This window comes from Phocoena sinus, chromosome 3 (assembly GCF_008692025.1).
Source record: "Phocoena sinus isolate mPhoSin1 chromosome 3, mPhoSin1.pri, whole genome shotgun sequence".
Classification (NCBI taxonomy): Eukaryota; Metazoa; Chordata; class Mammalia; order Artiodactyla; family Phocoenidae; genus Phocoena; species Phocoena sinus.
The window spans coordinates 120,763,807-120,778,382 of record NC_045765.1 but is presented as its reverse complement, the minus strand read 5'-3'; the positions used below and the strand labels follow the sequence as shown (position 1 = coordinate 120,778,382).

General features: G+C 32.6%; 1 protein-coding gene across 13 annotated transcripts in view; it reads left to right on the top strand.

The window, feature by feature from the left end:
- ERBIN (erbb2 interacting protein) overlaps nt 1-12,196 on the top strand; it is a 110,679-nt gene extending 98,483 nt beyond the window's left edge. For 3 of the 13 annotated variants that reach the window (XM_032625194.1, XM_032625196.1, XM_032625193.1), the window contains exons 22-27: nt 2,145-2,288; nt 4,834-4,953; nt 7,333-7,542; nt 8,649-8,741; nt 9,235-9,309; nt 10,117-12,196. In XM_032625194.1, coding sequence (XP_032481085.1) covers nt 2,145-2,288; nt 4,834-4,953; nt 7,333-7,542; nt 8,649-8,741; nt 9,235-9,309; nt 10,117-10,224 — 750 coding nt within the window. In that variant the 3' untranslated portion in view covers nt 10,225-12,196. The remainder of the gene's footprint in view (nt 1-2,144; nt 2,289-4,833; nt 4,954-7,332; nt 7,543-8,648; nt 8,742-9,234; nt 9,310-10,116) is intronic. The other 10 variants (XM_032625197.1, XM_032625198.1, XM_032625200.1 and 7 more) reach the window with 6 other exon arrangements.
- Nucleotides 12,197-14,576: the final 2,380 nt, after the last annotated feature.

The following is a 14,576-nucleotide window of genomic DNA, read 5'->3' as shown; positions in this document are numbered from 1 at the left end:
CCTGCCCTACCTCTAGAGGAAAAGTTGCTACTTTGCCCAGCTGAGGAGTTTAGTAGTAACACAGAAAGAAATAAGTTATTGAAGCTTACTTGGTTTTTTTTAACCTTGTAGTAGTAACCCCTCCTTCCCAACCGCTGCAGCAAACTGTACCTGGAACACAAATGTATAAAATAAATCCCACCTCAGAAATCTCAAGACTTATTTAATTAAACTAATCAACAGAGATTGAAAAGGAATAAAAATTTATTTCAAAATTAAAATTATTTCTAATATATCAGCATTTGCCAATATTCCTTATTATATTAAAAACTGATAAGCACTCAACCAGAATATGATTAACAAAACATGATGATTTCCATGTTCACTTGCTATTATACAGCTATTAGCATGTAGTGAAAAACAGTGCCCAGGACGTTTGCCCAGCACTTAATTGAGCTTTGCACAATGTGTTGATGTGTTGTGACAGAGTGCAGTTTTATGTGGCTGTCTCTGTACAAGCCTGAATTCAAAGTCAGACCTATTCCAAACTTTAGCCTTCTTAATCAGTGAAATATTTACAAAAACCTCATGTATGTTCAAAGATGACAGCAAAGGCTTTGTTCCAAGATCAACATATTATTAAAAAGGGTCAATCAGACCACTCAAGTTGACACGTTAAAACTGTGTGTAACATGTGAGGGTGTGTTGCTGAAATGTTTCTCTGTGTGTGTGGTTATGTGTATAATTTATTTTTACATTCTAATGAGGTGTTTGGGGAACCTCTGAACTGCCTCTGCCAAATTCTTATTCTTTGTGAGATGGTTTGGGAAAGTACAGGCCTGGTCTGTTAAACTCGGCTTTTTCTTTAGTCTTTACTTCAGAATCCACAAAATAACTAAATGTGTACATTGTAATTTTACAGATTCTTTTCATTCTGGAATGTCATGTTAATGTTTCTTGGTATTAGAGATCAACTTCATAATCTGGAGAAAATCTGTATTTTCTAAGAGTAATATAGAAATGCTTATTATATATGTCATAACATATATATAAATGCTTGTAAATGTCATAACGAGTATTTGTGGATTTGTGCATTTCTTACTAGTAAGTCATGCCCAAAATATGGTTTCTCTCGGTTTGACCATCAGACCCTTAAAGTTTAGGGACATGACTAAAAGCATCCACGTGTGAAAGAACAGTAGTTAACTCTGGGAATAAGCAAGCAGGAACAGTGAGAATCAGGCAGTGCTTTTATTGAAGTACATTTCTCAGGCAGCTCTGGGATTGGCAATTAGGCATTTATAGTAAACTCAGTCGTGGAAGGATTCCATCAGTGAAACTTGAAGGGTTCTTCAAGTTTAAGCAGCAAAGCCACTACTAACTACTAAAATATAATAATCTTTAATATCTATCTATTTGAATGGGAAAAAAAGTTTTACATGTGCATTTTCTAGATTTATTGAAATTTCTTTCCTGGTAATTGTAAAGCAGTAGGAGTCTTAAATGTTATATCCTAAAATTCTGTGTGTATGTTAAACTTTTCTCTGATGTTAAGACATTTTCCTAAATGTGGAAGATAATTTTTATTAGAAATTGCAATAGCCAAGAGCCAGATATATTTTTTGCAAATATATTTTGTGCTGTATTATGTATGTCTAAACTCTCCATTTACTTAATAAGACAGAATTAATTTCTATAAAATGAAGCAGACTCTCTAGAAACCCATTTTGACCTAGAAATAACTGAATGTTGGTAAAGTTTGTCTTTATAAAGAAACTAGTTTGTGTTCTGTGTGTAACTATATACGTACAGGTATATCTGGGTATAACATCAATTCCTATCTTCTGACAACCTTCTAATAAAATATGTCAGGAGTAAAAGAAATAATCGCATTATAAAAGCAGCTGTATGTTTGCACTTTCTTTTTTGGTGTTTAAACATGTGAATGGTTGGGTTTATATATAATTTATGTGTGTACTTGTATGTTTTCATGTAAATATATGGTAAATAGTGCCAATTTCTTTCAGTGGCACTGAAAATTCAGTGTTGCCTGATATTTCTGCGTGGTATTGGGGTTACTTGTATATATGTCTATGTACATAACATGTCTTGTGAATTTTGCATGCTACACTAATCTCTGTTAAATCTATCCCCTCTTTATTCAGAGCATGCTGTCAAGGTCCTTTAATTCCAATTTTACTGCTGTAAGCCACTGTCACTATGGCAGCTCTAGGGATCTGCATGGCAGCCAAGGCAGTCTTGCCTTGAGTATTGCAGACGGAAGAGATTCTGGTGGGCACATTTTTCGAGTGAGTACCTGTAGTAGATCAGTACCTTTAGTACATAGAAGAGGAAGAAACCCCACATTTTGATGTTTTAACAATTCTAGAAAATAAATTTGTGCTGTGGGTTAAATATCTTGTTTACCTCCCAGTTCTTCCATGGCTTAGTTCTAAAACTCTGCAAAGCTGATTTAGTTTTTATCTCCTACGTTTTTGTGGTCATAACTAAGGATGTAGTCAGCTCTTATATAAAAAGGGGTGAGCGATAGGAATCTAAGAGGTTTTTTAAAAAATTATTTTTCTTTGCAGTGCTTTCTCTTAAAATTAGCTTCCTTTCCCTAACTCAAGGTTTTAAGGCTATGCCATGTGTAATACACAGAGGGGTTGTGGGAAAGAATAATTTTCACTTTAGTGATTGAGGGTTGGCAAATAAATACTTGGAACTAAGTTTAATCATAATTTGCAGAATATGATTAAATGTGAGCCTGGAGAAATTGCATTAAGTACCAGTGAAAAGGCAAAACCCAAATCCGTTATTACCCACATAATCGTTAGTGGGGAAGAAGAAAGGTTTATTCTTTTAATGAAAGTTAAGGGCAGGGGATAAGAATGACAGAAACGGAGAAAGAACAGAAAAACTCTGTGTGGCTGTTTTAAGATTTTTCTTTCCGTGACAACTTGAGGTGGTAGCATGGCCTCTAAGTAAATGTTTCCTCTGCCCCTCTTCCTCCATCCTGAAAAGATCTTTCTCCCGTTGTAAAGCTGCCTTCTCTCCCCCATAATTTTATTTCCATAGTGACCCTGCTTCTGGGTCCTTTGCTTTTTCCTGAGTATCTCCTTCCCCACCACCCCCAATCTCCTCCTACTTTTTAATATACTCCTGGCTTAACTCTGTTCTAGGATAGGAGCAGTATCCTCGATTCACTTTGTTCTGGCTGGGCCTCACCCATCTTGCTTTGCCTTCTGTCACCTGCCACCACCTGGTTTCTGTGTTACATAATAGTGGCAACAATCGTTTTGTAACTTAGCAGTTTGAAACAGAGAGGAGATGATGGCAAGTAAGCCCTGCATTTCTGGCACTCATTCCAGCTGAAGCCATGGGGTAAAGACCGGGGGCTTTTATTAACTCAGGGATAATCTTTATAGTCATGTGGAACAATTGTTCTTTACGAATTCTTGAACAGTAGTATCTTTTGCTTGTTTTTATTCAAGTCAGAGTCTTTGAGTCTGTTGCGTTTATTAACTTTTTCATCCATAATGCACTTGTTCATTTAAAGACATAGTCGTACATTCACGCTTGAGTTTAAACTTCAAGCTGTGAGCTGAGTTGATTATTATGCATTCTGAAAGCACATCTCAAAAATGGAAAAGGAAAATAAAGTAATATTCATTGTATAAATAAACAAAATTAGATCAAACTTCATCTAAAAATGCTAAGCCATGGTTTGAACTAGCAACAAACTGCACATGATAGATTTGTTGCAGATATGGTTTCTAAGACTAAATTATAAACCCTTAGATTTACATGTATCCTATGGCATATCATAATGAACTGGATTTCAGATTATTTTTCAACATGATGATATAGTTTGCGTATATGTGTTGCCAGCCATACACTGTTTTGAAGGTAACAGTACTGCTATTTATCACAGTCTCTGTAGTTTTCTAAAATATAGCTAGGTGTGTTTAGAACTAAATTAAGATGAAAAATAAGCATCTTGCTTCCCAGCATATTTATAAGAAATATTCAGAGATAATGAGATTGAGTCTGTTTTTTCTCTAAAGGTATCAGTGAGATAAACTATAATGTAAGGATGTTATTTGATATATAAAAATATGAACTCTAATTAATAAAATTTAAAAGCATTTCATCAGAGCAGTGCTTTTGAAAATACTGAGCTAATATTAGTATGATACAATTAGGCTAAAGCAAGTTTTCTAAGACTGTATGTTTATTGATATTGCTCATCATTAATAAGGAAATCCTGGGTGATACTGTGCTGTTAAAAAAAACAGCAGTTAATTTTTTTACCAAAAAACTTTTTGCTGTGCTCAACAGGAGTGCATATATTTTAGTTTCTCTTAAAATTTGGGACTCTTAACTTGGATTAATAACTAAATTTATTGCTCAAAGTGTTAAAAGTTAGGTATTAGTGTAAATAAAACTAAAAGTATTATAAAGGAATATCTTAACAGTATATGTTCATATGTACTTTTCACACATAAGAACAAACATTTTGCCATGTAACTTTGAAAGACTGTTAAAGGTACTAATATTTTTTCCAGTTTTATTGTGATATAACTGATATATAACATTATATTAGTTCAAGGTATACATAATGATGGTTTGATATATGTATGTATTACAAAGTGATTACCACAATAATAAATAAATATAGTTAACACCCATTATAAAGGTGCTAATATCGATGGTAGTTATGATGGTAATGTTTGATTTGGTTCTTCATCTTTCCATTGTCTAGCAGTATCTCCTCTCAAGTGTCATCATCATTTTGGTTTCACATCTTAAAGATCATTATTTGTTTATTTTTTATTTCCCCCTCATTTGAAGCATCCCCAGACATCCTGTGCAGGAGATCCTTGTCAAGATGATATATTCATTTCAGGACAGCAGAACTACCCGTCAGCTACACTTAGTCACAAAGATGTTCTTCCAGACAGCTTGATGAAAGTAGGTGCTCAGGGAATGAAGTAGTATCTGTGAGCTTATTGTGTTTTACAGCTTTTGAACTAAGAAATATCATATATGCTTTAACGCTGAAAATGCTTTTTAGAGGACCTTCACCTCTTGATTAGTAAGGGGTTTTTTTAAATAATTGAGAAATATGAAATAAAATTTCACTCTGCTGTTTCTTAGTTTATTCCATGATTTCTTCCACACTGAAGAATCATTTTGTTATTTTTGGATTTCTGTAGTATCTCCTACTTTTTGGCATTCCTGATAGTAAAACTGGTTGGAGAGTTAAATATGAACCTGTCTTAAATTCTTCATTGGAGGATGAAGGCATTTTAACATACTTTAAATGTAATTAGAAATCACCTTGAAAGACTTTTGTATATGGTAGAATAGATGATGGTTGTATTCTTACTACTTTTATAACTAAAGCATCACTCATTTAGAGAGTTTACTTTTTTGTCACCAATGCTGGATAGATAATTCTTTTCTTTAGTATTTTCCTCAGCTGTTCTTCATCTTAACTAAGCCCATATCCCTAGTATAACCAGTTATAATTGTGAAGCATAGTTATGTATTATATAAACTTCTACGTTGTTCTTGAGAGTAGGAATCCAGCCATGTAAGTTTGTACGTATTTATTTATTTTACCCTTTTTTTGTTGTTTTTCTTTTAATTGCTGTCGAGTTTCTTTTTCTGCTATCCAATTTCTTTTTTCTTTCTAATATCCATTTTCTGGTTTGGGTTACTGAGTTTGTTTTATGTTTTTTATTCTCCTGAGTTATCTGCTAATCATAGCTTAGTATATTCCATGGCTATGTTTAACACTGATGTAGAATGTGTTCTACACATTCAGGTATGTCCAATTTCTAGGTGTCAGGGAGTCTTAAGAATGGGTCAGAAGTAGTTATTGTCTGGAGTATTCTCCCCAGGAGAAAGGTATTAAATCTGCATGTAGGAATAAATTGTGCTAACATGAAGAAAAGTAAGTGCTGTCTACAGAGTTATGCAAAAATAATAAAATAATTGCACAACTATTTAAGTACTCCTAGGAGGATTAATTGCTTCAAATCTACAGTGATCAAGTGGGAAACAACCACAATATTTTAAAAAAAGAGATAATATAGCACCTCTTCTCTCCAACCAACATAAAATTTGTGAGCGAATATCTTTGTGCCCTGTCATGAAACACTCATGTATATTCCCAGGCCTCAGAATTAACTAAGTTCTCAAGTATAATACAGTGAAAAAGAGAACTTTTTTTTAAAGTAAAAATATTATTCACCAAAACCAAACTTTGTATTCCTCAGCAAGATGAACATAAGATAATACATAGTTCTGAAACTATTGCCATAATGTTTTCCCAAACTTTTCTACTTTGGATAATTTTAGGGAAATGGGACTCAAATCATCACAGTTTTTCTCTAATTTCCTTGTGGGTTAATAGTTAACAATGAAGTTTTAAATGACTGAATCGCTTAAATGTACTTATTTCTTCTTCTACACAAAAATTTCTTTATATGCAAATATTTGTAATGTAAATATGACCTCTTATTTTTCAGATAGATTCCTCACATTAACAGAAGTAAGCTATTATCACATTTCCATAAAGGTTATTTTTAAATCTAAAAAACAAGAGACTTTAAGACAAAGATATTTCTTTAACAGTAACAGAATAATCTGGAGTTTTTGTTTAGCTTGTGAAAAGCAAAATAAAATGTCATGGTTTAATTTTTGTGGTTAACATTCTATGGAATTAATACTTAGAGAGTTTAAAAATTCCTAACTTGATACACACACACACACACACACACACACACACACACACGGAATAAATCAATTTTCTACTGCATAGCTAGATTGGCTTTTTAATTCTGGAGAGGAAGGAATAGAGGTAGAAGAATATACTCAGATTATGAAAAACTTCTACCACAAAACTACTTATACTTTCATTCTGAAGAAAAGCATCAGCAAATGCATATTTTGAGTGTATGTGAGAGATTAAGTATAGAATGGGAAGAGATGCCCTTTTAATGGGCTTACTTAAATGTTAAAATTTGACATACTGTTTACCATTTTAACATTGGGTTAAGCTTACAGGAAAGCAAATAATTTAAAATGTAGATATGATGTACTTTAATTTGAAACTTTTGAAGAGTGAATCTATCAGCGAGCACTCAGACAAGCTTAGAATTAAGACATTAAGTTTTTTTCTTTTAAAAGTGTAAAATTAGAAAAAATGGCACACATGGCGTGATACTGTGTGATTTAGAATGTTAAACTCTAGTGCTTTTGTATTGCTCCAAGAAGAACATCCAAATATTTGTAACAAGGCATTATTATTGGTCATTTTAAGAGACTTCATGTTTTTCTTAGATGCCTTTGAGTAATGGACAGATGGGCCAGCCTCTCAGGCCTCAGGCAAATTATAGTCAAATACATCACCCCCTTCCTCAGGCATCTGTGGCAAGGCATCCCTCTAGAGAACAACTAATTGATTACTTGATGCTGAAAGTGGCCCACCAGCCTCCATACACACAGCCCCATTGTTCTCCTAGACAAGGCCATGAACTGGCAAGGCAAGAGGTAAGAATGATCAAGAATATTTGGAATATGAGACTAAGCTTTTAATGTATTTTATAGGTTATTTAATTATAGCAATAAATCCATACAGAATTTTAACATAGTTTTTACTATTTTGTTTAATGGCTTGGTTTCATGTTAAGTTTATAAGGTATTAAACTTTGTGGTTTAACTTGACAGTATGATCCCCCCTGTTCTGATAAATTGATATAGGATAGTATTGAGGGCATGATTTTTTTTTTTTCCCTAAGGTGGTTGTATTTCCAAAACTGGTTGATGATGATACTCCAGTAATTGGACCTTCTTCAGGAATAAAAATAGTAGACCATTAAACTTGAATGGCATATTATAGTTTGCTAATTGTTATTTGATAGTTAGCTTTTGAAACTGGCCTATAGTCTCCAGACTACTTTGAGAATTAAATCTTACAGAGTACTTAAAAAGTCAACAGTTATATATTCATGTATTTTGATAGTTTATTAATAAAATATTATTATTAGAAACTTAGAGAACAAATGCTTCATTCATTTTGTTTTGGTCTCTGGGGAAAGGGAGTGTTTTATAACAAAAGTTTAGTTCTTGCATCTTTTTCTGTAGCTTGGTTGTAAAAAATAGTATTGATTGATCATCAATCCCAACTCCTTTGAAGCATATAAACAGATTTAGGAAATGAGTTAATATCCAACAACCACCCAGGGATCTTTTAGACGTCTTATGAAACGTCCAGTAGTATTACAGAAATACTATGTAATTTAGATGTTCTACAAATGGAAACTGATAATAAAATACATGTTTTGTGTGTATGCTCTATGTCATTAAAGTCCGTGCTGTCCAAAATATATAAAGTCAACATTAATTTGTTGCATATCCTCATAAGATAGCAATAGGTTAATTTAGGAGCTATGCTTTATAATCCCAGCTGTGCCTTTAACTCACTAACTCATTAACATAATATTTCACATTGTAGTTTCATTTCATCTGCCCAAATATTTATTTTAGGTGAATTCTTACATATTTATGTTTTCTTGAACTTAATTTACCAGTGTGGTTATTATTGTATTATAGCTTTTTCTGATATTAGTAATAAGTTTATTTTCATATTAACTCAGATTCGAGTGAGAGTTGACAAGGATCCAGAACTTGGATTTAGCATATCAGGAGGGGTTGGGGGAAGAGGAAACCCATTCAGACCTGATGACGATGTGAGTTTTGTTTATATATCCTTGAAATGCTCATTAATTTTTATTCACTAAATTAGTACCTTTTATGTATAAGTAAAAATCTAACATATTTATATAGATATAGACAGACATCACCTTGTGATTTCCCTCTGTATTGTTCAGCTTTTTGTTTTGAAATGTGATCAGCTCAAATTGTTTAAGGACTACAAATTTAACCAAAAAATTTTTAATGTTCATTATATTGTGAAGTGATTTTTTAATTGTTAATACTTTTCTTCACATCTATAGAAGTAACTTTTTTTTTTATCACTTTAATAAAAATCACTAAAGTAAGAATTACCAGAAGCACAAATAACATAGCGTGGTCACAATATTATTCAGAGGAGACAGGGAGAAAACTTGCACCACAATTCAAATATTTGCATACTATTAAAAAAAAGATTGCTCCTTGGTACTGTTTTATTTATGCATACTGCTTTCCATCAAATAATTATCTTTTTTGTTGTTATTAAAGGGTATATTTGTAACAAGGGTACAGCCTGAAGGGCCAGCATCAAAATTACTGCAACCAGGTGATAAAATTATTCAGGTAACTGAGATACATTTTTTTATTACTTTTTGTTTTATAACATCTGCCTTCCTCATCAAGGGATTATTAAATGCCAGATTTGAAAGTAAGCATTTTATGAAGATATCTTTAAATACTTGTGGATGAAAACAGTGGCATTTCTTATAGGCTACTCTCCAGTGCTTTCATAGCTTAAAATATTTCCACCTTGTACCTTGGAAGATCATACTGATATTTTTTAAATAAACCTTAGCATTTTTTGGAATATATCTTAGCCTTTTGTTTAAGTTTACGAATGTTAACTTCTTCTAAAATAAGATGATGAAAGAATCTCCTCTGTGTGTTACGAGAATTAAAGGATTTAATTCACAAGAAGCACTTAGAACTGTGTGTCTGATGTATAGTAAAACAACATTAGATGTTTAGCTTAAATTATAAGAAGTGTAGTGTCCTTGATCTGGTGGCTCCTAGGCAATGGGAAGACTAGGCCTTGACCTCTTTTACCCTTGCAGCTTGGTGACCTCAGTTGTACCTTAGCGTATACACACAACACCATGTCCGACACTGTCTTAGACAAGTGCTTCCTAATGTCAGGTTGCTATGTAAGAATCATCTGAAAATGTGGGCAAGATACAGGTCCTGGGTCCCACCTTCAGAGATTTTATTTCCATAGAGATGGGGTAGGGCCCAGGAGTCTAGATGTTGTTTTAAATTGCCAAAATGATGCTTGTTTTCTGCCAGGTTTGTGAGCTGGCAGAAATTCAAATGCACAAATGCAAATAAATGACTATGAAATTTTTTTTTAAGCTTTTTTCTTCTTTCTTCTAGGCTAATGGCTACAGTTTTATCAATATTGAACATGGACAAGCAGTGTCCTTGCTAAAAACTTTCCAGAACACAGTAGAACTCATCATTGTACGAGAGGTTTCCTCTTAAGAGCTGTGGACTAAAAAAATGGAGAGACAGCAAGATTTATTGGAAGATACTTGCAGGGGAAATTAATATTTTGACTATTTTTATATATAAAGAACTCAAATATGTTCAAATTTGTACATTAATGAAATAATGGAATTTGTGGTTAGAGGGAAAGAACCACTGTACAGTATATAGGGGAGACTGTTGAATTCATACCATATAAAACTTTTAGGTTTTTAAACATAGCAGTCAAGGCTACAAAAACAAATGTATGTTGTTTTTGTATAGAGTGTAGGTTTATTTTTGGATTTCATACACATGATTGAATTCTGTGCAAGGCTCTAGTTAGCCTTGATTGTAGCCCAGAGACAGATGGCAGAGCTATCTATCTCATAGCTTTTATGCCCTTATTTTTATTCAACTGGTATTAATGTTTTTCTGCTGAAACTTTTTTTTTATGTGGGCAAGAGATTCAAAGTGTTGGCTTTTGCTATGTGCATATTGAATTGAAGAGTGAGTAGGTGAAGGTGGTGCTGTTGGGTTCACTTTCCAAGGCCAGATTAAAACAGTTATTTCCTATAAAAATCTGGAAGCAAAGAATGAAAAAAAAACAGCTGTTAATGTGTTTTTATTAATAGAATAATGCAATAAAAAATGTGATGTCTTTTTAAAGAAATAAAAAAGACAATAATTGCATTTTATGAGCTCTTCAGGATCTGTTCTTGTCATAGCCATTACTCTACACCTGCTACTAGTGAATCAAGTTTCAATTTTTTAGTCACAGGAAACTTTTAACTCTTCTGTAGATGCATGTCCATGCATTTTCTTTCCTTTTTTTTTTTTTTTTTGGTCCATGCATTTTCCGTGATGCAGAAATTCCTTGATTTTTTGCAAATGGTGGTACTTGCAATTTGTTTTATAATTAGTACTCCATTTTAATCTTAATTTATAATTTTTATTTTAAGCAACAAATGAAACAAATGGCCAGTTTTAAGATTGTGTTGCTGTAACACAAAATGTAAGAAGATTTAGGAAAGCCTCTTGATTTTGTTTGGCCTCAACATTGCCTTGGTAAAGTAAAAGGAAACAGTACGCATGGAGCTAGGAAACCAAAGCAAGTTTGTGAAACTGGCACAGTGATAGAGAATTGCTGTGGAGAGTTGTAGAGCAAAGCGATGGGTCCTTGAGGCCTACCAGTGTGTAATGGTGTTCAGATAAAGGGCTGTTCCTACAGGTAACATTAAATGTGAACTCGACACTTCAGAGTCTTTAAAGGGTTTCTAAGTGTATCAGTGTAATAGTGTTTTACCACCAACTGCCTTTGTTCCTCGTTAGTGTAACAATTATTTGATAGAGGTTTATTAATTTTGTTCAAACCATTAATTTTATTTGTTTTTGTTCTGTCTATGTAATCAAATAAAATTTGAGTGACATGCAATGGTAAGAATTAATGCATGGTTATTTGGACCAGAAAAAAGTGCCATAGAAGACCAATAACTGTTTTTAGTCGAGGCTAGTCTGAGCGTTTCATTAGAGCAATATTCAGTTATTGCAATTCATTTTTAATTACTAAGAAATATAATTTTGGAATTTTGAATCTGTTACGCTTTGTTCTTCAACCTTGTTTTAAGGTTAAGTCTTCTATAAGACTAGCGAAAACAGCAATCTGCATTATTTTTGCAAAAGTGAGTTGGACTCGTTTGTTTCTTGCTAGTCAGAGTGAATAGGCAGTACTTTTAAAAAGATGTGAACTCCAATACTGCACTTCTTTCAAGATGTTATCAATTGGTTATTGTACTGTATAGTTTTAATAATATTGATTGAAGCCCTTTAACAACTCTTTGTAAAGTTTAACTCATTTTAGTTGATTTTCAGTACTATTTACATAGGAATTGATTTTTATGGATATAGTAGACAAAATGTGCTGTATTTTGATAAAATTCATTTATTGTATGTGTGTTGTAATCTCTAAAAAAATGACAAACAGCTTCTTTAAGACAAACCTTGGTGTTCCCTTTATTCATAGTTTATTTTAAAATATTAATTTTGGCATTCTAAAATTACTCCCATCATTTTTTATTGGTTTCAGTCAACTTCTCACAGTCACATTCTGCTTTTAATAAGGAATAAAAAAAATAGGTATAATTCTGACATTTTCAACTTCTTTACCTTGAATCAGATACACAGACTGTGATTTTGGAAAAGGAAATAAGCCACAAAGAACAATTGATTCATCAATGATCTAACCTTAAATTAGTTGTCTGCACATTATATTGAAATATTACAAGTACAACAAATGTTATATGCACTAGTATTTTCTTCTATTCTAGTTAATTTAAAAAAATTTTAATGTTCTCTTAACACATAAAGTCAAGTAAGAAAGTTTGTTACAAGATGAGTAACATGACACATAACTTAAACTAATAGCAAAATAGTTTTGCACTTAAATTAATAGCCGAAGTTTTCTTCTAAAATACTGGAAAATTAAAATTTAATAACAAGAATTCTTCATTAGAATTTTTGTTTTGGTAATGATAAAATTTCAAAATTTGAATAAAAGAGTAATAATTTAAATCTTTTGAGGAAATAGAAAAGACATTTTTAGTTTATATATTATTGAGTAATCTGTAGTTAAGGCCCATGCCCATAATTGATATACTTATTTTTAATAAGTATTATGTAGCAAACCATCAAAACCAAAACTGTCTTATTTTTAGTAACAGCATTTAAAATTGACCACCCTAAAATTTTAAACCGTGAAAAATTACATGTCCAGCACAGACTTGTTTACACAAACTAAAGTTTTATGCTGATTCATTAAGGAATCATTGGTTCCTCTGAGTCCATGAAATTCTAAAATTCCCTACACATTTATTTTGTAAATATTTTTCTGACCTCTTTGGACTTGAAGCTGTGTATATACTTGAAAAATTCTTTAAGAACATTTAATCCCTCGTATTTCTGGGTATGGAAGAAGTGTAGGTTTACCTTATTTTTTACTTCTGAAGGAAGCCTTTGGGATGGAAATGTTTTTCAGTTCAGGATTGGTGATCAGTCACATCTACTTGAAAAGGTATTTTTTTCATTCTTTGTTGAAGTTCTTATTAGCTTATCCTTTTGGTTTAATGTATAGTAAATAGATTTCTTATGAACGATATATTGAAATCAAAATTAAAATAATTTTGTTTCATTAAAAGAGTTAATGAATACACATAATTGATGATGAACAAGGGAACAAGCAGTTACTTTTAAAAGGTAGTCTAGATTATATAAGTAGCCAGCTCAGACCTTTAGGTAATCCTTTTGTTTCTAATAATAGAATTCAGAAAAGGTTGACTGTCTTATATCTAAAGCTGCTGTTTCTTTACCTCTGCAGAATTTTAAGCCCAGCGGGGTAGCAAACACAGTCATTTATAGTTTTAGAAAAATGTTAAGAGAATGCCATTTTCTTTTTAGGACTTTGCATACTCTTTGTGAAGCAATTTGCGGAATTAAAATTTATGGTCTCCAAAAATGTACAGTCCTAAAATCCAAGCAGCATTCTAAACTGAGAAGGTTTATTTGGGGAAAATACCTCAGTAGAATTTTTAAGAAAGAAACTGAAAAATGATGCTACTGTTATAATTCCCTTTTTCAAATATAACAACTAGGGACAGTTACAAACTTTCATGGGATTTCATCTGGCCAACCTAGCTTCTCAGTCAGCCCGCAGTCTGATTTCAGGATGAAATATGAAAAGCTCATGTATGCTTTCCTGCCCCCAACCCTGTGATTCAATAAAGCTATTTTTGTTTTGTATGAAGAACATTGTCGATAAATACTTTTCCTCAACTGACCTTGCTTTAATCTAATCAAACCAGTTTTGTTCCTCCAAGGCAGAGCTTTAGAAGGATCTTTTTTTTATATGTTCTTCCCAACTAATTTCCTTGTCAGGAAACTTAAAGAAAAATAAGCTAAAAATGAAGAAATAAAATTAAAATTGAAGAAAAATTAGTATGTGGAGCATGAGTTCTTAGGGTAGATGATTGTAGGATTCCCCATCTTCATGAAGGGCCAAACCTAATACTCAGAACTAATGCCATCCCAGAATGGATATTAAAACATTTCCTCCACATTTGGATCATCCTTCAAAGGAGCATTTGTTTTCCCGAGAACCATGTGCAGGCTTATCTCCCAAAGTAAATTGTTCAAGGTTGTACACTGGCTCATCCTTCATGCTCCCCTTCCCATCCATATCCCTAGAAGTGACAAAAGATGATTTAATACTATGATAGGTAAAAGTATTTAATTTCCAAAGTTTTGGAAAATAAAGGTGTACACTGGATAAACTTCAAGGAATTGTTGGAAGACCTAGGGCAGGTAGGGCCAGAAGA